This window comes from Marmota marmota, unplaced genomic scaffold (genome assembly GCF_001458135.2).
Source record: "Marmota marmota marmota unplaced genomic scaffold, marMar, whole genome shotgun sequence".
NCBI classification, from domain to species: Eukaryota; Metazoa; Chordata; class Mammalia; order Rodentia; family Sciuridae; genus Marmota; species Marmota marmota.
Genome location: NW_026000021.1, coordinates 7,800,394 through 7,824,557, shown reverse-complemented (window position 1 = coordinate 7,824,557; position 24,164 = coordinate 7,800,394). Strand labels below are relative to the sequence as shown.

The 24,164-nt window shown below is 39.3% G+C and overlaps 1 protein-coding gene across 7 annotated transcripts in view; it reads right to left on the bottom strand.

The window, feature by feature from the left end:
* The window catches only part of Mgat5 (alpha-1,6-mannosylglycoprotein 6-beta-N-acetylglucosaminyltransferase), a 319,720-nt gene that overhangs the window by 109,701 nt on the left and 185,855 nt on the right, over positions 1 to 24,164 (bottom strand). For all 7 annotated transcript variants that reach the window (XM_015501729.2, XM_048810438.1, XM_048810437.1 and 4 more), the window contains 5 exons: positions 23,422 to 23,493; positions 21,648 to 21,809; positions 17,314 to 17,483; positions 12,112 to 12,246; positions 5,736 to 5,869 (listed from right to left, as the gene is read on the bottom strand). In XM_015501729.2, coding sequence (XP_015357215.1) covers positions 5,736 to 5,869; positions 12,112 to 12,246; positions 17,314 to 17,483; positions 21,648 to 21,809; positions 23,422 to 23,493 — 673 coding nt within the window. The remainder of the gene's footprint in view (positions 1 to 5,735; positions 5,870 to 12,111; positions 12,247 to 17,313; positions 17,484 to 21,647; positions 21,810 to 23,421; positions 23,494 to 24,164) is intronic.

Below are 24,164 nucleotides of genomic sequence, written 5' to 3'. Positions count from 1 at the left end.
AGGTACGGCTTGGGTAAATGGATGGCATTATTCTGTAATCTCCAGGGGGATGACCCCATGAAGCAGTCATTCCTCTGCCCTGCCTTCTTTTCCAGTAACTTTGTCCAAGGAGTGGGTTTATGTCAGCTGTCCCTGTTTCTTCTCCTTCTCTACATACCTTTCCACTCTAGCCTACATCATCTCCCTGTGAACTAGGGTCCTCTCGCTGTCCTGTTGTCCGAGGGGACATCGTGAGTGAAGAGGTCATTCTCATCTTACAGCTGGAAAGCTGGAGGAGCTGGTCACTCCCACTGGGTAACACTCCCAGGACTGAGTGACAGGACAGGTAGGATGCACCTCACCTCTACCTCAAGTTCTCTCTGCTCCATTCAACTGGGTCTGTAACTTCTAAAGTGGAGGTATGACAGGCCATGTGTTTGTGTGTGTACCTCCTGACTGTTCTGAAAGTAGACTTCTAGAGAGCAGAGGCTTAGGGATCCCTGCATGTCAAGAGGCATATTTTGAACTGGGCAAAGCCAACAGCCAAATAAAGATTCAAATGTAAATTAAATTCACTCTCTTAGGTAAAATAAAATTATCTGGCTTAGTCACCTCTTTACCCTTCAAAACAGTACCTTACAGGGATTGGGGAAGGGTTTGTGTGGTTTAAAAAAAAAAAAAAAAAAAACAAAGGAGCTGGGAGTGAAACGGGAAGGCTTTCAGTGATATATATGCTCCAGACTCCACATTGTGTTCTACATTCAGCTCCCTGTTACAGCTCCCTGTCTTTTCTGCCTCCAGTTTCTACATGCACCAAGAAATGCTGACCATTCCCCAGCATAGACTCAGCACAAAAATGTGAGAACCCAGGAGGCAAATTTTCCAGTGTCTTCACATCATGAATTATGTTCAAAGTGCTGCAGTTACTCCACAAATAAACAAAATGACCTTATTCAGTTTTGCTGAGGGAATGAGGAAGCGTTCCATGGCAGTGATATAAACACTGAAGCTGTGAGTAGCCTCGATTTCAAAGGGCACTGATATACAAATAAGGTCTGAGCTGAAGTCTGCCTGAAACCAGGGCGGTGCCCTCCTAATGGCTGCTTTTGCTACTTTCAGCCAGTCTCCAGGGAAAGACAAGATTTTCACCCTGGACAATGTTTTCACATAAGCCAGATGAGGTTGTGAAAGTGGGTGTCATGCAGATAATTAGAACTATCCAAATAAAGAGTAATGCACAGTGTAAGTCAAATTGGGGGTTTTATTTTTCTCTTTCAAGTGGTATGGGCGAATGTGTTCTCTTTTATTTTTCTGTGTGGTATGGGCAGATTTTTTTTTCCATTGTTTGAGGTATCACATACCTTTTTGAGACTGTAAAAAAAAAAACATTAAAACAAGTAATGTTCTCAGTAGATTAAAGACAGGGATAGAAATAATGCCTAGCTATAGAGCCAACCCATGTACTTGGCAAGCATAGAAAAAGCCACATTAATTCTCTACCAGAGATAACACAACATCCCTGAATAAATACAAATTAAGAGACAGCCACTTGGTGGACTTTAAAACAGTGCAAGAAATGGCTTTCAAATCTGAGTAGAATCTTAAAGAACATGATACATTAAGTGGAAAAACAGACACAAAATTTTAGTATGTATATCACAACTAAAATAAAATATAAAATGTAAAAACCTTAAGATAAAAAATAAACACATGGAGAAGATAGCAACGGTTACACTATGTTGGGGGAGCTGTTTTCAGCAGGGGAGAGTTTTCCCAGTTTTTATAATATGGTTGCTCTTCTTTTCATATTCGGTTGGAAAAATGGAAAAAAAATAAAAGAAATTGTCTTCAACCAAGAAAATTTTGCTAAATGTATGATTTCAAGGAGGCAGGGGTGGAAAGGAATCTGGGGTGGCACCTTCAGAGGTGCCAGGACCCTGTGAGGTGTGTGAAGGGGCAGAGAAGGGAAGGCAGGATTGAGGCCAGAGAGCCTAGGGTGGTCAGCACTTGGCTATAAGGTCTGAACGCGGATAAAGGGAAGGCACTGTGGCTGGGAGGAGGAATAGCTGGGCCCAGGTTAAGGCTTTCAATAGCTGGCTCTGGAGCCATAACAAAACCTTAGAGCCTGGTGTGGAAGCCACGCTCGCATACGGACAAGAGATAAAAGCAGGAACCAGGGTCTAGAAAGAGGAACAACAGGATTTACCAGCTCCTAGAAAAGGGGCACTAGTCAAAAGGCCTCAGTGTTGCCAGACCACCAGGTTTCTCTAGAAGCTGCTCAGGAAGGGATGAGGCCTAGTCAGCTAACACATCCTAAAATGTCCAACTGTGAGCAGAATACACAGGGAGGGTCATTCCAGAGACCTTCTGAGATGTTGGTAAAACAATACAGAAAAACAAGGCTTTTTTGACAACAGAAACCCATCGGCTTAGCGAGAAATTACAGGAGAAACAGAAGAGTCCAAGTAAGAAACAGAGCAACAATATTTTTTAAGAGGCAATGGCATTTCAGTCTAGCGTGTTTCACTTCACTGCTTCTAAAGATGCAGCACAAAGGTGTGTTTTTCTCTTTTTCTTGTGCTGGGCTCCCTGCACTGCACACCTGCCAGAATACAGCTAAACTCCTAAGACAGATGAACTTGAAGACATGATTCTCCAAGTATAACACTCTTTCTGCAGTCTCTAATTTTTTTCATCATGCATCCCAACAGTAGAAAAAAATAAACATACAAGAGTCTCAATACACTGCAATATATGTGCATATTTATACATCAATTATATGAGTACTATCAGCCATACATAGAAGCCATGGAAAATGCTTTAAAAAACTAACAAGGCATGAATACTAACTTCTGACGTCTTTTTCTTATATTTAGATGAACAGTCTTTCCTTTCAAACCACTAGAATAGCCACTAGTTTACCCAGCCCGTTGGACTGGACCCAACTCCTTTGTCATACGGGAAGCAAGGAATCTCTGGCAAGGCTGCATCCAAGTTCACTGTGGGGAGGTCCTGGATTGTGGGGTGCAGGAGATACTGTTTTCTACTGCAAATTCTCTAGCCCAGGCACAGCTCGACATGATGAATATCTGGAACTGCTTCATTTCCCTACTCATTTGCATACTTCCTCTATTCAAGGCAGCCTCGTCCTCGAGAAAGTTTTCCATCAACCTGTTACCTGATGGATTTAGCAGCCACTGATGATGACTCGCTGCACCGTCTCATTAAGGGTTTCAAAACGCTGATTTTCTAATTCTCTATTTCTTTTACATTTATTAGCTCTGATTTTCCCATGATTAACAACTTTTTCTCATCAACCATTTGATTACCTTCAAATATAATTTGTGCTAGAAAGGCGGGAGGATCAAAGCTGGGTTCCCCACCCTCTCTTTCAGAGTAATGAGTTGGTATCCTAGCAACTTGCATAGGTGACCAGCTACATTTTGTGGGATTTTCTTCCTCGGCACATCATTCTGGACTTGATTATTTTTTAAGTGTTTGATTTCAATCCAGTGCAGTCAGTTTTCTTTTGATGCTCAGACTACCCCATCTGGGGATCCTGTGTCCTCCTAACCCCACCCCAGTGGTCCTTCTTCGCTTCCTTCCCTTTTGGCATAAGACATCCCATCTCAAATATCTCTGGCCTCAGACCTAAAACCAACTATTTATCCTTGGAAGCAGCAAAAGGTATTTAGGAAATCCCAATCAGAGTACTCAAATATTCACTGCCACTCACTCAGCTACCTTTCCTCCTAGTTCTTTCCAAAGTATATAATTAAAAAACATTTTCTTTTTAAAGCAAAAAAAAAAAAAAGATATTCATATTGATATTTCTTATTCAAACTAACGAGTGTTTTTTACTTCAATTCTGTAAGTACTCCCCTTTCTTATATACTGAAAATCTTGTTCTCTATACTATAACAGTTTCAAATAGTAGTACAAATATTTCTTACTATGAATGCATGATCAAAACACTGCTTTTGGTGTTATGAGTGATTGCTGATGTTTGGGCATGCAGGTTTTTTTTTCTTTTTTTAAAGGCAATGAAATGTGTCAAGCTTCCTCCTCGTTTCTGAATTCTGAGTCAGAGTTAGGAAATTAATACCTCTCCCAGGCTGATAGAATTTACTCCATGTTTCTGACCATAGTTACATTTTAAACAGTGAACTTCTTTCAACTCAATCAACTAATAATTTTAAACCCTCCATCCATGAAAACAAAAATAGGTTTGCCAGACTCTGTATTCCACCATTCTACCCTTTCCTTCTACACCTCTCCTTCTACAGCTTAGAGACAGGGAAACGCCATCTGTTGGAGGGCATGTGCCTACTACATCATTCAGGCAGTTTGGGCCATTTTGGACACAGGAAACACCTTATGTCACTTACACTAAGTTCACTTTTTAGGTTCCTGTGTGACTTGCCCTAATCTCTAAAAATTTCATGCAAAGTCAAACTGTAGGCTAACTCTAATGCCTCACCAGGCTGACAGTCATCTGTCACCTAATGTGCCCTGAACTGGCCCAAGGGCAGGTTCCGAACAGGACAATATAGCTCCAGGAAAAATAATAATGCTGTCACACATACAACATGTTCTCGTCAATTTCTCTGAGCTAAAAAAGAACATTTAAACACAAACTGATTATTAGCTGTTTCCTTTCTTAATTCTCCCTCCTCGGGCCCAACACCTAAGGGTTAGTCCAAGGTGTTCACGGTTACATTCAGTGAGCCTAAGGAAAGCGCCTTCTTTGGGTGGTTACCTACAAAGAGAAGTTCGGGCAGCCACGTGGGGAAAAGGCTGGCCACGGGTTTCCTAGTTCTTGACTTGACAAACCAAACAGATTGACAGATCAGAAACAGGAATCTCTGGATTAAAATTATACTGACATTTTTGGGAAATGGGCATTCTTTATTCTGTGCATCCAAATTAACTGCTTAACTCATGTGGCCTTCCATTTCTAGAAGAGAGCTTCACCTTGTCACTATGGTGTGCTGACTTAAATAAGAAATTTATTTTGGGCACAAATGCTATTAGACTTGATTCTTGGCTTTACAGTCCTCAGCTAACGAAGACCTGAGGCTAGAGGCAGGTAAGAAATGGAGACTATGGGGAAAGTAGACCAGAGAAACAGAAAACTCCCAAGAGTCTTGCAGTGGGGCCAGTTTCTCCTGCACTCTGCTCTCACTGCATCACTACACAAAATATTCACTGTTGTTGACAATGACAACACCAAGTCACCAAGAGAAGTCATTTCATTCTGTGTTGGCAATTTAAAAAGGCAATAAAGCAGGAAACAGTTTAAAATAGTTCCAATTAGAAAAGGCTAGATTATTTCCTCTTTAATAAGTTTGATGCTTAAATAGCTAAGATGGAATTACCTGTAAAATGGATTGACCTCATTTCTCATGAATGATGAATCAGACCCTCACCAGCAACGGCATGGCACCAGGCATGCTTAATGCCTGCCAAGCTGGAGGCCACCAAAGTCCTCCCCCACATGGTTTCTCAAGATCATTTGTATTGAACATTCCCCCCTCCCCCCCCGGGAACATTTTTGAGGCTTTTCACAAAATTCTCACATAGGTTTTCAATTATAATTATAGAAAAAAAAAATCAATGATTCCCAATGCAAAAGCCTCACATTTCCACAGCAAAGGGTCCAGCATAAAAATTAGCAAATAGATGCTTATTTACTTAATTTTCCCCTCTACCTTTGGTGGCATTCTGGAAAGCAGAGGAAAAACACAGATACTCACGGAACATGGTATAAAACTGTTGAGGGTTCAGATTCCATTTTCCCCAGGGAGTCTTATGGCCTTTAGACTGGGCATAATTCGCATGATTAAACTCTGGTTCAGTTCCAAAGGAATCAAGGACTCGGAGCATACACCTGAAAGAAAAAGAGGTATCTTTAAGCCAACCACCTTGACCCCAAACTATAAGCCTTTCACCTTGAACTCAAACTTCAAAAGGGAAAAGCTCTAATCCTTTCTTCAAAGACCACCCAAAATGGACAAATACTGTATATTAAAAATGCTATTATACAAGAATTGAGAGGCTACTTTTTTGGGGGGGAGGGGGTCCTGAGAATCAAACCCAGGGTCTTGTGTAGTCTAGGCAAATATTCTACCTAGAGCTCTATTTCCAGCCTGAGAAGTTTTAAAACAGCTAGCATATAAACATCTCCATGCAGGACTTGAGAGCCTAAGTCATCACACAGCAGATAGCATTTGCTGCAGACTGGATGACTAATCACAGAGGTGGCTCCAATAGCAGTTAAATGAAAAGTTCCATGAAAGCTGGATCCGGGGACCACGATATTCTCTGCTGGGTGCACCCAGCCAGAGTTAAGGATATAGTAGGTGCCTAATCAGCAGATATTGAAGAAACAAAGAACTACCATCTCTGCAGGTCTTATTCAGCTTAAAGCACAGGGTATGCATCACCTCTTTCAGCCCTTGTTCAACACTTACGTTACCTAGGCTATTTGATTTTGGGTAAAGCTTATGTTGTAGTTTGAGGTATTCCCTGAAAGTTCCTGTTTCAGAAACTTAATTTTCAAATTCACATGCTTATGGTATTTAGAGGTAGAGCCTTTGGAGGCAGTTAGGGTAGAGGGGATCATGGAGGAAGACATGCTGGCATTAGTGACTTTATGAGAAAAGCAAGAGAGACCAGAGCTTGCAGGCTCCTTCTCCTATCACATGGTAGGTCACAGAGCGAGATGTGACCCATCCATCTTGGAGCTTCCAGCCTCCAGAATGGTGACGAACAAATTTCTTTTCATTATACATTACTCACACGTAACACAAAACAGACTGGTTAGTTGACGTAAATGTTGAACAACCGCTGAAAGAGATAAAGAGACCAGATGTCTCCTGGACACTTAAAAAATGGACTATGCTTAGAATCTCATTTCATAGGGAGTGCTGGGTTTTATGTATTTATTAACAACAGAACTTTACTGCTTTCTCCTGCAGCCTGAAGAAATACAACTGAAGGTGTTTCATTTGGCTATATTTCCAAGGCCTAAAACAGGGCCAAATCTAGCCTACCACTATTTGGGGGGCCAGGAACTAGGAATGGCCTTTACATTCTTATATGTTTTTTTTTTTTAAAAAGAGAATAACTTTGTGACACATGAAAATCATACTTCCATATTACAAAAATAAAGTTTTATCTGAACACAGTCACATCCCATGGTTCCTGTGCTATGTGTGACGGTCTTCACTCTGTACAACAGCGGAGCTGAGAAGGTGAAACAGAGAATATACACGTGGGTCACAAAACCCATTGCATTTATTGGCTGGCCCTTTACAGAAGTTTTCTGACCACAGCATTGAAGGGCACAAAGAATGACCAATTGAAGAAGGCAATTAAGGAATCGATACTGAAAAAAATTGGCTGATTTTGGTTACACTGATGTTATCACTGATTCTCAAAACATTCCTGTAAACTAAGCTCAGGAATGGCCGATAAAAACTGTTTTTTGTTATTACATAGCAACACCACCTCTGAATGGACCAATGAGCATAAAAGTAAACAAAGATTAAAGCCCACATTTTTAAAAAATGTTTTTTAGTGGTAGATGGACACAATATCTTTATTTATTTATTTTTATATGGTGCTAAGTTTCAAACCCAGTGCCTCACACATGCGAAGCAAGTGCTCCACCACTGAGCTACAGCCCAAGCCCTAAAGCCCACATTTTGAAATGAGATGACAGCAATGACTTTTAAGAATTGCATTTAGTTTCTTTCTTCTGTTTCCTCTATTAGGAAGCCATTATTTCAAGTTTTAATTTTTACTTCAATATAAAATTCTGAAAAAAATCAACCCAAACACCAGATTGAATTTTCCAGAAAACATGTTCATAAATTGCAATTTTTATGTGATTTCCTTCGATTATTTGCCTAGACAAGGAAATAAGAAGAGAAAAGCTGTAACCACACAGTCAAATACAAGTAGACCACAGAAAAAAAAATTTCCTTTTTAAATGTTTTGTGTGTGTGTGTGTGTGCGCGCGCGCCACACTAGGGATTTAGGGATTAAACCCATGGGTATTTTACTACTGAACATTCCTAGTCCTTTTAAAAGAAATTTTTTTTTTTTGACAATAGTCTCCCTAAATTGTTGAGGCTAGCCTCCAACTTGCAATCCTCTTGCCCCAGTCTCCCAAATTTCTGGGGATTTCAGGCAAACTAGTTATTCAAGAAAGGCAGATGAGCATTTCACTCTTCCATTACCCCTCAAGCCACCAAACCTGGCTCTTGTTTGAGATTCTTGTGTGGCTTTCATGGAAGATGCTTTATCACAGTGGCAATATTCACAACATCTTCAGCCTGGCAGACAGTAGGTAGACAGAAATACAAGCCCACAGTCCAGGAAAAAGAAGAGACCCAAGGAGTTCCTTGATTCTTGTTTTCCCGGATTTGTCAATAGATAGAACATTCTTTTTCTTAAGACATCTCCATTTCTTATGTATATATATATTTTTCCTTTTAAAATAAGATGCAGGAGGAACTGGTTGAATCAGTGTACTTTCTCCTGAAAAATATGGCAGTGTTCAGAACATGGCAGGGGTGATGGTGGTAGCTCTGGAAAGGTCATTCTCAGAGGAACGGCAGTAGCAGGACGCATGAGGATAAGGAGCTTTACCTTAAAGGTTCAACTTCTTCCACTTGCTTCCAATCACCATCTACACTCCTCTCCAGCATGGGCTGGTAACGTATTTTTAATTTGGCATTTCATTACTGTCATTTTTATGTTTGGACAATTAAAACAAATAGTGATGAGCAAAGTTGCCTAGTGGGGGCTAACTCCTGAAAGCCTGGACTTGGTACAGAGCCGAGATGTAAGGGATGGGATGCTGAGTTCACGGCAACCGAAGGCAGCGATGATCTGACGTCTCCTGGAAACTTACAATTCTGCCTCCTTTCACTGAAGACTTCGGCTTAGGTACTGTGCATTTTCTACCTTACAAGTTTGTTTTCTAAACCAGCAGATTAACCTTTGCCTGTGATATGGGGGATTTAACATCCTAGTTTCCCTTCTTCAATCACTCTCTACCTCTGTTTTGGAATTGTGTTGTTAATATTTATGCCATCTCTCTAATGCCTTTTTGTGTGTGTGGAGCATCAGGAACAGACTAATGACTTGAAAAGATATTTGCCTGGATGCCTGAAGCAGCTAGGCTTCCTCTAACAGGGGCCTCTGCAGCAATGCCAAATGAATCCTGGAACACCCTTAACTCTCAGCACCACTACTTCAAGATGGATGCTCATGACCTGTGTGCATGGACGCACCCTGTAGTTTGGAGTTTGATGTAAAACATGGCATATTTTAGAATATTTGCACCATACTTTCTTGTACGTTCTTGATTCCTAGACAAAGCCTCATGAGGCAAAAGGGGTGTGAGTTTTGAAATATCTAACAGAATATAAGTCACATACAGGCATTTAAACCATAATGTCCCATTGTTTCACTTATGGAACACCTGAAAAACTTAAATTAAGCAACAAATATACCACTTATGGAAATAATGAATTAAATATTTATGTTTTAGAGCTCTAGTCTTCAGAAAATAGAGTGATAATAGATATTAGTGATAATATTCATTATTATTAATGATATCATTAACATTCATAAATTATATAATAAGCTATAGACTATGATTTCAAGCCTATTTGGATGTACCCATGTCAATTTCATTGAAATACAGTACTGATGACTTGGGACTTTATGGGTTAATAAATGTTTGATTGAATGTCTTGGGTGCTCATGTTAATTGGATAGAATTTACAAGTACTCTCCCAGGATCAGCAGGCTTAAAGGGCTTATTCCCATTTGGAAGATCAGATGATAACATTACATGTAATGCAGTTCATACCTTCTTCCATCAACCAAAATGCCTACTGACAGCCCTGACAACTTCTAATTTGAAAAGGGGAAAGAAATGGGCAAGAAACTTCCTAGAAGACCTGCTTGGCATTTTGATGTTTTCCTTGCTCTATCGCGCCAGGAAGCCTGCAGGGTTAAAGCAATAACAGACCCCCCCACCTCTGGTTGCTATTGCTCAGGCAAACTAATTATTAAAGAAAGGCAGATGAGCATTTCACTCTTCCATTACCCCTCTGATGGTGCCTGTTCATCCAACAAGAACCCCATACCAAGCAATGGCCACCATTTTAATAACAGCATCACCCTTCTTAATTGACCTAAACACCACCACTGAGAATACTTTTCCATGCAAATAGCCCTTCTTAATGGCAAAGGAGGAGAATCCAGGGAGGTCCCAATTGCCGACTTTTTGTTATCCATTTTTTCAGATGTCTGCCATTCACAAAATGCTAGAAAACAACAGCCCTGCCTGTCTTTCCTCAAGGCTGTAGCTTAAAAAAAAAAAAAAAGTGCTTACTTTGTGGCTTATTAACTGAGAAGAAAGATGGTTATTTCCACATAACTGAGAACAAATGTGATAGCCTATGATTCATGATGACTTCATGACAGGATAAAACATGATGCAAAAGGCAAAATGCTATCCTGGTCCAAACCAAGATTTTAATTGTGTTTTTTACTTATGAAACTATATCCATAGGAAAGGAAAAGAACAGTCTGTATTCCCTCAATTCCTTTCCTGTAAATATTTCACTGCCCAATGAGAAAATCATGGCTGCTGAAAAAAATATAAATTGCAAGAATATTTTATGTATGGGTATTTCTCCCCTCCATGGTTTTTGAGATATTTCTTAGCATTTTCAGTTGAGTTTATGTCTGACTTCTACAGGACTTCCAATCTGATGTCACCTTAGAGATTCAAATTAATAACATTAACTACACTGAAAGAGACTGAGTTCAGTTCAAATCCATTCAAATTCATTTACTTATTTAATTGGAAGCACACTTCAAAACATCTCTCTACCCAATAGCAACAGAAAAGAATCACACAGAGAGATTTCCATCTGGTACTAAATGAAAAATTTTCAGGGTATTTTCTTAGGAAACTAGTTCAAACTACATGTCAGCATTTACTGCCATTGGTACAACATTTATCTACCATTCTTGATGGTAGAATCAACTACGATTCATGCTACTAAATGTGATCTTTATTTAAATTTAGTCACATTTTAATATGTGTGAAAGAAAACTTTTACAGATCATAAGCAAAAACTAGTATCAATGGCAATAGAAGATAGCAAAAACACTTTCTTAAAAAAGCATTAATAGGGGCTGGAGACATAGCTCAGTGCTAGAATACTTGCCTAACATGCACAAGGCCCTGGGCTTCATCGCTAGCACTGAAAAAAAAAAAAAAAAAAAAACGACTAAATTCAGAATAGTTACTTTTATCTGCTTAAGGCTGGTGTGCAGAGCTACTCTTACTTTGTTAAAAATACATGCAAGTGCTAAAAGAAGAGTCAGAGATAATAGCATCAAACTGCACCTCTTAGACTGAGAGAAAATTGAAAAAAAACAATAAATCCCATTTTACAATTTTATGTTATTTAGTGTCATGTTTGTAGACCAGGTAAAATCATTTTGAATACTAAATCATGGTCCCAAACCTATGACCAGGGAAACACTTAAGATAGTCTACTAAATAATAAACACTTTCACGGAGCAACCATGTACCTTGGTCACTCTAAGCACAGGCATATGTTAAAAAGTTCAAGACCTCAGCATTTATACCAGGCATCCTAGTTTTCCTCCTGAGAATGACAAGAATACTAATGAGGGAAAAGGCAAAAAAAAAATGAGTTATTATCTCAAACTTAAGGACCACAAGAAATGGCATTATTCATATTTGATCAAAATCGCTATTTGATAAAACAGATGAGACGGGTGTGGTCACACTGAGCAAGGAATTCTAGATATCAGGGACGGTACAAAGGAGGATGGACACTTGTTTTCTCTTTTCAGGACATCAGTGAAAATAATTAATAGCCCTAGGAGGGAGAAAGTCACTTCTGAAATTCCCAGTCTGAATTTCAATTAGGAATGAGAAACACATTCCATGCAGTTCAAAAGATAATATTTAATCAACTTTTTCTACTGAAACCATGAAATCCTTGTTAGGGGTCAAAAAAAAAAAAAGCACTAAAAATTTAAGTAAGAACAGTATGTAGCACTTACTGGTAATGAACCCAGGATGGTCCCAGGGTTTTCTTGAACTGAGCGAGTCCTACAATATCAATATAAATGAGCTCAACGATTCTGTCTCCTACAGTAGGGCAGCCGGATCGGTTCCCCACTACCTTCTTCATAATTCTGGAAAAGGACAGAAGAGAGAGAAGAAACTATTTATTTTGAGATATTAAACTTGGCAAATAACAAACCCAAAAGTCCTTAGTAGAAATGATGGCATGGCTCTTCCAAACCAGTGGCCTATTTCAAGACTTCCCTCCCCTTAAGGCCAACCCAGAGCTCCAATTCTGCCTCTTACAAAAGCAAATGGTGGTGTATAAACACAGCCTTTGAAATCAAGAAAGACATGGGTCTGACTACATCTCCCGTGTACAGCAGCTATGAGAACTTAAACAAATTACTTAACCACTCTGAATCTTCCTTTCCTCACTTACCAGAAAAAAAAGAATTGAAAGAAGCTATTAGCACTTCTCTAAGCTCCCTTTTTCTAAACACTTTCAGGGTTTGGCTGCTACGGTACTAGTTATTTGCTATACAGTTTCATCCTGTTGTCTATTATTTTCTCCTAACCAGAATGCACTGCAGAACCCACATCATGGCTCATACTTTTTCATTAAGTTTTTTTTTCACTCACCTGCCTGCCCTTCCACCCTGCCATACAAAGCCACACCTGCACCAGGGAAAGACTAAGTACCCGACTGGAAAACCAACTTCCTGTGCAGGAATGAATATGCCATTTATTCAGAAAACAGTTGTCACTGCCCCTTTAATCCTGCTTACAGGAATCCTTCACCACTCTGTGAAAATCCTACTTCAAAGGACGAGTCACACCTAGGCCTCTGCTCTTCAGCTCCCTGCCTCTCTAGGCTCCCTGCTCCCTCTTCTGTGGATTTCTGATAAAGCCAAGGTTTGTATAATCAGTTTTGCATCCTTAGAGTTGGAAAGCATTTTTAGTAAAGGGCCACATAATAAATACTTTCATCTTTGCAGGACACTCATTCTTTGCCACAATTATTCAATTATTCACTCTAGGAGACAAAACCACAAGAATACAGTTATCTCATACCAGACAAAGGCACCCAAAACATACACTGGAGAAAAGACAGTCTCTTTAACAACAGGTGCTGGGAAAACTGGGAAATCCATATACTCCTCTCTCTCACCCTGTACAAAATTCAACTCAAAGTGGAACAAAGACCTAAAAATGAGACCAGAAACCCTGCACATTCTAGAAGAAAATGAAGGCCCAACACTCCATATTGGCTCGGGAACTGACTTCCTTATCAAGACTCCCAAAGCACAAGAAGTAAAATGAAAAATCAATAAACGGGATCTTATCAAACTAAAAATCTTCTTCATAGCAAAGGAAACGATCAAGAACATGAACAGAGAGCCTACAGAATGGGAGAAAATTTTGCCACCTGTATCTCAGATAGAGCATTAATCTCAGAATACAAAGAACTCAAAAAAAAACTTAACATCAAAGTTCACAAATAACCCAGTCAATAAATGGGCAAAGGAACTGAACAGACACTTCACAGAAGAGGAAACAGGATTGGTCAACAAATATATAAAAAAACATTGAACATCTCTAGCAATTAGAGAAATGCAAACTAAAACTACATGGAGCTGGGTGTGGCGCACACCTGTAATCTCAGCAGCTCGCAGGCTGAGGTAGGAAGATCTTGGGTTCAAAACCAGTCTCTGCAACAGCGAGGCACTAAGCAACTCAGGGAGAACCTGTCTCTAAATAAAATAAAATTTAAAAAAAAAATGGCTGGAGATATGGCTCAGTGGTTGAGTGCCTCTGAATTCAATCCTGGATCCCACCCAACCCCCCCCCCAAAAAAAAAAAAAAACTACATTGAGATTTCATATTATTCCATTCAGAATGGCAATTATCAAGAAAACATGTAACAATAAATGTTGGTGAGGATGGGGGGATACACTCATATATGTTGGTGGGACTGCAAACTGATGCAACCACTCTGGAAAGCAATATGGAGACTCCTCAAAAAACTAGGATGGAACCACCATTTGAACCAGGTATCTCACTCCTCGGTATATATCCAAAGGATTTGAAATCAGAATATGACAGTAACACAGCCACATCAATGTTCACAGCAGCTCAATTCACAATAGCTCATGGAACCAATGTAGATCTCTTCTACAGATGAATGGATAAAGAAAATGTGGTATACATACACAATGGAATACCACTCAGCCATTAAAAAGAATGACTTTATGACATTTGCCACTAAATGGATGAATATGGAGACTTCATGTTAAGTGAAATAAGCTAAGCCAAAGTTTGAATGTTTTCACGTATATGTGGAAGCTAACCCACAATAAGGAGGGAGAGGGGAAAAATAGAAGTTCAGTGGATTAGACAAAGGGAAATGAAGGGAAAAGAGGCGGATAAGAAAAGGAAAGAGTGAAACGAATCTGAAATAACTTTCCTGTGTACATATATGAATACACCACAGTGAATCCCACCATTGTGTACATCCTCAAGGATGGAGTCCTAATTAGAATAAGATATTTCATGCTTGTAGAATTAGATCAAAATCGATTCTACTATCAAGTATAAATAAGAAGAACCAATAAAAAATTATTCACTGTAATATGAAAGCAGCCAAATAATACATAACAGTGGTTGTGTTTGGGCTTCCCTGAAATGTTACAAAACCAGGCAGAGGACTAGGCCTGCAGAGTCATGGTGGGCCACCCCCATCCCCACTATGATCAGTTCTTTGAAACTGTACAGTGCAATTACCTGGTTGTGTCCTATGCCCATTAATTGTGATTAAATTAGCCTGGGAATGGGCAGTGTTTGGGGGATTTTAAAAGAGATCCCTGTTGTGGTTTAGATGTGAGGTGTCCCCCTAGATCTCATGTGTGAGACAATGCAAGAAAAGCTTAGAGGTGAAATGTTTGGGTGATGGGAGCTTGAACCTCATTAATGCATTAATCTTCTGATATGGATTAACTGGCTGGTAGCTGTAGGCAGGTAGGGTGTGGCTGGAGGAGGTGGGTCAATGGCTGTGCACTTAGGGTTTATATTTTGTGGTGAGGGCAGCTCTCTCTGCTTCCTGGTGTGAGGTCCTGGGCTGCTCTCCTCTGCCACACCCTTCCGCCATGATGTTCTGCCTCACCTCTGACCCAAAGCAATGGAGTCAACTGTGACCCCCCAAATCAACGTTTCCTCCTCAATTTTTTTTCTTACCAGGTCTTTTGATCACAGTGGCAAAAATGCTGACTAAAGCATCCTCAAAACTTAAAATTATAAAACTAAAGATTCCCAGGTGGTTCTAATATGCAAGCAGACTTGGGTACTACTGTTCTAAGCAGGCTTCACAACTATCTTCTTAAATAAGACCCATCTAACCTTGACCCCAATGTACATAAAGATCACTACACGACAGACTCCCTTGACCATCAAGGAAGTCTCTGCCTGAGAAATTCTTCATATGCCTTTCCTGAGCTCCCTGGGAAGCTCTTGCCTCTGGTACTTCCACAGGACTCCATTTGTCCAACCACCCATTCACTCACTTATTCACTCGTTCCTTCCATAGCTGCATCGGCACCCATTATTTGGTCCACTGTATGCCAGGGACCAAATGCTAAGGACACTGATTTATAACAGCCACAGTTTTCTGCATGCCCTGTGCTTACCTTCTAGCATCAACACTTCAATTAGCACTAATAGAATGGTAATTAGTGTAATTATTATTTGATGTATTAGTTGTAATTATCAAAAGACTGGCAGCTGCTTAACCACACACTGGTCATCTCTGTAGGCCCAGTACCAAAAAAACGGCCCACAGAAGGCACAGAATGAGAGGCTTTGAAGTGCAGGAGCACATCCACTTTATAGGTTGTGTACCCAACGTGTTTTAGAGCAAGCAGGAAGAAGGCAAGAGGAGGCAGCCTGCCCTGCCGAAGAAACAGGAGTGATGATGAAGGGTTCAGAGGCCTTAGGTGTTTACACAGCTCTGAGAGGAGAACTGTGGGCAAGATCACTGGCTTTAAAGTCAGACACAGCACCAAAGCCCGGTTCTGCCATATGTTGTCCCTGGCACCTAAGAACTCATTTTTGGTTTGAACCTCAGTTTCCTCATTTTATGCAGACAGCAACAACACCTACTTTCTGGTGTGAAGGACCAAAACCCTTCTGAATTCAACCCTAGTGTGATTAGTCCCTGGCGCACAGTAAGTGGTCCACAAAGGTTGGCTATTAATAATCATCATCAACATTATGGCTGTCGTAACTGTTGATGCAAATGTTGTAATTAAACTTTTGTCATGGTACCAGGCATCTGGAAATAACTAACAAATGATAGCTGATACGATCTTACTGACATTGTTGCTTTTATCTCAATATACTGCCACCAACCAGGTGTGGACCTCGAACCTAATACAAGTGACCTCCCTGGGTATCAATGTCCTGTGCAATAGAGGGAGAACAGGGTGAAACATACTTTGTTATAACACCCTCCCAATCTCTAGAATGTTCACTGAAGGTGCTTCTTCTGGAACTACTTGACATAGCAGCATGAAGCTTGGCTGTGGGGCAGGAAAGTCTCTAGAGGCAGTTACCCAGGAATGAGGGACTCTGAATGTCCCTGGAAGGCCAGCTGTGTCAGTCTAGAAGGGGTTGAGAGAGGATTGGCGCTAGATGCAAATTTCATTGAAAACAAAGACTCAGGAAGAGTGAACAGACCGAGTTGAAAGTTGGCTAATTGAAAACGAATTGGTTTGAGACTTTCAGGAAATTCATTTCATCCAAATTACATTATAAATAGGAACCTGCCCTGTTTTAAGATTAAGAAAGCTTGACACTGAGTAGGGAATGGTATGAATTTCAGCAAGAGACCGGGAATTAGGAAAGTCAATAATGTTTTCTGCTGCAGATGTTGGAAGCACCTGTAACAGCAAAGAATAAGCTCCTTAGTTTGAATTTTCCAGCATTCATTTATGAAGCCTCAGGAGCCTACAGCTACAATGAAAACATATTATCCTTCTCACAGTGTATGTATTTAGCTCCTGAAAATAATCTTCTTATCTCCTGTTTAGTGAATTATCACTTTCATTTTCCTCCACAAGAAATTACACACTAATAGAGGGCTTTACAAGTTTACAATTTCTTTTTTGTATTCTGATTTTAAAATTGAAAAGTAATCTCCTTACTCCTTGAGCTCAGCCAGTGAGGCTGAAATCCGAATGTCATGGCCCAGTAAGTACAGAGATGTAATTAAATCACTCCACTGAACTAATTCACCGAGAGGGCCACCACTGAATGCCGTCTCCGCGATCTTAAATCCAGATTCCTTGGTCAGGAGTCCCAGGTGAACGAGGACCTGAAAAACAGAGGCACACACTGATTTGCACTGAACCAAGAATAAAGTCCACAGAAACACACCACAAACCCACCAACCAGTTCCAAAGACACGTCCCATGAGATCTCAGTGTGGAGTGTGCCAGTTTTCTAGAAGGTACAAAGAAAGGAGGGAAATAATTTTTCATTGTTTTAGAAAAATTGAATCATTAAAGTCAGAATTCAAGGAAAGTAACCCAGGACAAGAGAGTATCTTTTAACAATACTAGGCCTTCTCCCCATATCTGGGATATTTTTAACCTTTTACTGTGGAAAATGTTGAACATCCAGAAAAGCAGGCATGATGACACTGTCAACCCAATACACTCACCACGAAGCTTCAACATTGTCAATTCATGACAAATCTTAGTCTACACCCCTTTTCTTCTAATCCCTCTAAATTATCTTAAAGCAAATTCTGTCTGTAAATATTTCAGTATGTATCTCTAAATGAAACAAACCATTTAAAAACACACACACACACAGTTAAAACATCCCTCTGTTCCCAAACAAGCTAATAATTCCTTAATATCATCCAACACCCAGTTAATATTTATACTTTCTCAGCTGAACCTTTGTTAAGTGTGGTTGTGTGATTCAGAACCCAAAGTGCACATGCTAGAGTTGACTCCTCGCCTCTTCATAATTCCTAGTAATTTTTTTTTTTTTTTTGGTTGACAAAGAGGAGTGTTAACATTTACTTACCAAAGACTCTGTGTTGTATTTCCAACAGTCTCTTACATTCTGGATTTTACTCATTACAATCCCAAGGTATTGTAAAACAGATTATTCTGTTCCTTGTATTTATGGTAAATGAGTAGTTAGATCATCAGTTCTGATGAAATTCAGGTTCAATTTATTATTATTGGCAATACTAGTTCACATGTGTCACTGTGTACTTTCATTGGTGGGAACTATGTCTCAGTCTGTTTTGGGATTTCAGTAGCTATGGATAATTACTAACTAGACCATTAATCAATTTGGGCTGCAAAATAGTGATACTATGTAATTTCTTCATTAGCTAGAATATTTCTATAAAGACCAACTACTTCCTATTGGTCACCGTGAAGTACAGCTTGCTTAGAGCCTGGTAAATACTTGATTTTTGCCCTTTATTTATCTGTTTTTAGAAGAACAAGTATGTTAAATTTAGCCAACTCTTAATACTGATCCATGGGGTTTCAGTTTCAAAATATTATAAAATCATGGATGTAAGCATATTTAATTTGTTTCAAAAAATTCTGGTTATTATCCTACTATCAAACTGTCCCATGTTGGCCAGTGAGAGGCTATTCAAGGTAGCTTCTCTGCTCTTGAATATGATAAAATGTTCTAAGCTCAAATTCTGTCTCAGAACTTAATAAGTAATTTTTCCAAGAACCTCTTATACCACACCTAGTGAAAATAGCATTTAGAGATCAAAGTCTAGGGCTTAAGAGACTGTAGTTAATCACCGTTTGGATGACTTTTCAGCGGCTCTAACTAGGAAATGTATTTTTCCACTAAGATAAAACAAATCATGAGTTCTTATTGATATTTCCAAATCAAACACAGGATTGTAATATTTTTACATAACATTATTCATCTTACACATTATTTCCTATCTCCCACAATGAAAGCCCACCTGTCAAAGATACCAACATAGTCATTTGCAGTATTCTAACATTCACAATGGATTCAGAATGAGAATATCAATACTTCCAAACACCATATGATTTGCAAAAATTGTTTAAAAATATTTTTGCGGTTCTTTTTGGCCTCTGGGATGTTCCATTAAAATGTTCAAGTTATTGTGTTCTAAAGGCATCAAGAATCATCTTTCCCTCTGTGTGTTTGCATCAAAACTGAATGGATATAGTGTCAGTTGATTATTTTCTTTATGATTTGTTAGGTATGGTTTCTTTCACAATTATATTTTCACACTTAAATGGCTCCAGTGTCAAAACTACAAAGTAAGATATATTCTCAGAGAAGTCTGCTTTCTATTCCTGTTGCTTTCAGAAGTCCCCCTTTCAGCCACTTTTCCCTCATTGTGGTAAAATATGCAGGACATCAAATTCACTGTTTTAGTATACACCATTGAGCAGCATTAAGAACATTCACATTATTATGCAACCACTGCTCCAACTACCTATTATAGTTTTAGTATTATAGTTTATTTTCCAATTTGTAAAACTATGAAAAATAAACATGTATGTTATGTATTGCACATGTGCGTATGTATAGATCTACATGTATATTTGAAAAACTCCCTCTCTCTTTTAAAAAAATAATGCATGTCATTCTCCTCTTTTCTTCTTTACCCAACAACAGTATGTACTGGAGATTTCTCCGTAGGACTACATAAGCAGCAATGTATGAGTGTACCCTTTTCCCCACATTCTTGCCAATGTTTATTGATACCTATATTCCTGATAAATTGCCATTATGACAATCAGTGTGGTTTTAATTTGCATTTTTCTAATTGCTAGAGATGTTGAACATTTTTTCATGTATTTACTGACCATTTTTATTTCTTTTGAAAAGTGTCAGTTCAGTTCCTTTGCCCATTTATTGATTGGGTTATTTGGGGTTTTTTGGTGATAAGCTTTTTGTGGGGAAAAGGAGACACTTGGATATTGCTGCTGGGACGGAAAATTGTTGCAGCCGCTCTAAAAAGCAGTATAGAGATTCCTCAAAAAACGAGGAATGAACCCCACCATTTGACTCAGTTATATCACCTCTCAGTGTGTGTGTGTGTGTGTGTATATATATCCAAAGGTTTGTAAAATCAGCCTACTACAGTGATGTAGCCATATCATTATTTATTGCAGCTCAATTCATGATAGGTAAACTGTGGAGCCAACTTGAGCCCTTCAACAGATGAATGGATGAAGAAAATATGGTACATTTATATATATGGAATATTACTCAGCCATAAAGAAGAATGACTTTATGACATTTGCCAGTAAATGAATGGATCTGGAGACTATCATGCTAAGTGAAATAAGCCAATTCCCCCTGAAAAAGAGTCTAATGTTCTGATATGTGGATACTATCACACAACAAAAGAGGGGAGGGGAAAAGTAGATGTTCAATAGTTTAGACAAAGGGGAATAAAGGGAAGGGAGGAGGGATGTAAATAAGAAAGATAGTGGAATTGAATCTGAAATAGCAAGTTTATGTACATACATTTGCATATATATACCACAGTGAATCTCCACATCATGTACATCCACAAGACTAGGATTCTAATTAGAATAAAATATACTTGATATTTGTATAAATATGTCAAAATTGACTCTACTGTCATGTGTATCTAAAAAGAATAAAACAAACTAAAAAAACCAAAACAACAAAACAAGCATTCTGTACTTCTTTTTCTAGCACACCTGCAGCATCTGACTACATGTTCTTCCATACACGCCTGTCTGGTGCCAGAATGCTTGAGGTTGCCATCCTAATGGATTCAAACAAAACTGACCCCATCAAACCGTGACTTGGGGGCTTACAAAGTGTATCTGTATTTCCTTTTTCAAAGAAATCCAATTAGTCAAGTTAGGAATACTAAACTCATTTTGAAGTTCTTTTTAGATGTAGGAACAAACCATTCACACATTGCTCAGTTCTGAACTCAGAACAGTTAATCCAAAGTCGTCTTACTTAATCTATAACCAATAAGGCATAAGAGCTTCTAAGCCCAGGGGCATTCTAGGTTTCCAAGCATCTCAGGGACATAGCTCTATCTCCCAGGAACATATGCAGAAGTGCCAAACCAAACAGCATAGCAGTGGAACTCACCAGTTGCCCAGACAACAAAAATGAGAAGTGGCCATGATGAAGTAATACTAAGTTCTCAAAGGTTGGATTCAGATAAAGAAATGGGAAAGTTTCCTCTTATCCTGAGAGAGTCAATAGGTGGTTCAAAGGAAAATCTGGCAGGCAGATATTTTGCTTACCTTCATCCAAGAATTTTGTGCTAGTCCTTGCTAAATGAGAGTATTATGGGAAAGAAACCCCTCAAAAAGGACTGTAAAACAGGCAGAGATGATCCACCCTGAAGGAAGATCATTTGAGACATGACATTTCTCTTAGTCTGGTTTCCAAGCAAAACCAAGTTGTAAAAGAAAACTGGCATCTAACTGAAGTGAATTCAAAAGAAACTCACTTTCTTCCGTTTTCTCTTTTCAAGATTCTGCTTTTCTGCCAGGGACTTGATTGCTTGAATCCACGCATCAGCCATTCTCCGGATCCTGAGTCTCATCCACCGGAATTCTTCATGCTTTTTCATCATGCTGTAGAGAATATTAAAATCCGTACGAATTTCCGCCTAGAAATGGAAATTTAATAAAATGAATAGAAGATAAAAAGTCAGAAAGCATAATGGTTTTCGTGATGTGACATTTGAAAACTTGAAAGAGATAGTCAATTAAATCCAGGGCTTCAAAAGTGAGTCTTGTCTTGCTGCACAGCTTTTTAGTGGTAGGTCCCCAGCACTGCAAATTGAAGCGAAGGCCCCTGACTGCTGATTTGTTATAAGGGACATCATTAAAAAATTAGAAAAGTGGCACTGTGGCTGCAAAGCCCTGGGCTAAGTTAAAAATGCACTTTTTACAATGAATACATGTGATGTACCTTGAAATCCTCTGTGCTGAAATTTATAGTGCCACTTGGATCTGTTACAAGGCAGCAGACTTGTGGGAAAACTGAAGTCAACCCTGCACAGGCTACCCAACATCCTGTTGGCTGCCAGAGAGACTCCTTCTGTCCACACAGTTAAATGGCCAAATAAATGTTCATCTTTTAGTTCATCCCAGTTAAAAATTTATTATTTTCTAGGGAATTTAAAAGTCTAGGATATTGGTTTTTATCCCCTACCACAGCTGAATACAATTTGAAAATCAGACTAGAAAAACTTAAACCCAGGAAGAGTATTTTCCTTCCTATTCTACATAATATAGTTGGATAAAACTCATGCGTGGAACAACAGAGAAACATGATGATACCAGTATTTATTTCACAGGAAACCTCAAATTTGCTGAATCCATCTCTCAGTAGTTGCCAGAGTTCATTGTAAACCCTCATCTCCTTCCTTGACAATATCCCAAGGCCCCCACGGTCTACAGAAAGGGTCAACAAACTCTGGCCCTAGGGCCAGTGCTCTTCACTGCCTGATTCTAGTGCATAAAGTTTCACGGGCATAAAGCCACACCCCGTGATTAATATACTGTCAAATGGCTACTCTGCTAAAATGGCAAAGCTGTACATGGCTTGCAAATATAAAAATATTTACTATCTGGTCTCATATTAGTAAAAGTTTGTTGATCCCTGGTCTAAATAATAAAGGCCTGAGCTTTCAAGGTGGTACCACTGTTCATGATCCCCTTCCTACCTTTCAAATCTCATCTTCAACCCAGCTCATACAAACTCTTTGGCCTTGTGACACAGAGCCATGTTCTACAATAACGAGTGCTCACTTCCACATATCAGAGACATCATTTTCTCCCTGACCTCATAGAAACACATCATTTTAAATTTAGCTCGATGTCATCTCCTCTATGCAATCCACTTCAACCCCTGCAGGCTGACTTGCCTCCACCTCATTAATGTCCATCGGCCTGCATTAAAGCACAGTGACAGACATGGTAATTATTTACAACCATCCCCCTCATTAGATCATCTAGGGCCTCCACATCTGGCACCTGATCTCATCTCAATCACTAGTCCATCACTTAGGGACCCTCGGAGAATTGCTTAATAAGTAAATCTATGCTAACTGGTTGACTTATTTGGTCACCCAGACTCCCACAGAACAGTGACAGAAGTTCGTCTGTTGAACACTATTTCAGATTACAGCTGGCATTTCTAAAAGACTCCCCATCTATCAATTAGCATCTGACCTAAATGCACTCGTCTAGGAAGAGTTTTCCAAAATCATTTACCAATGAATTATGATCAGCTTCTTCGTAGGGATTTTTTGCTCTCCAAGGTAAATGAGGACACCAATTTTCAACCTGAAAAACATAAATCATCCACAGTAAGTATGCTGGTTCATCTTCAAATGGATTACCATAGGCACAAAGCACTCAGAACAGTTCCTGGCACACAATGAACACTGTAGCAACAGGAGGTATTATTAGCCAGCTCCCATGATTTTAGCTAGCTATAGCACCACGTATGCAGGAATAATGAGCAAAGGTCAGAAGGAGCATGTGATGACCGTTTATATGGGTCTTTCCTAGTACTCTACTGGGACTGATTCCTTACATTTCTGTACCGTGGGGTCTTATAAGGAGAAGGATGAAAGACTCAAGCACTGCTGCTGGGAAATGTGAATGTAAAAGCACCTCTGTGACCATTTAAACAAATGGACAGGAATGATCTGGTATTTGCTGTGGCAGGTACACAAAGGACATAGGATGGCATTTGAGTCACAGAACTCACTCCTTCATGGGAGAATTAGATAGTTGCTGAATTAGATAGTAAACTGATAGTTTAAGGCAAATTGGTGAGGGCCTTCTCTCATTTTCTGGCTGTTCGCATCACACTGTCTCGAGAAATTAGGTAAGGAAGAGAAGGAAGGAAAAATGGAGGGGTGGGAGGAGAATTCTTGGTGATCTTAATAAGAGTCCATGGACTGTTTTTCTCAATGTACAAGAGTTTAGAGTTGTGGAGAGGAAGAAAA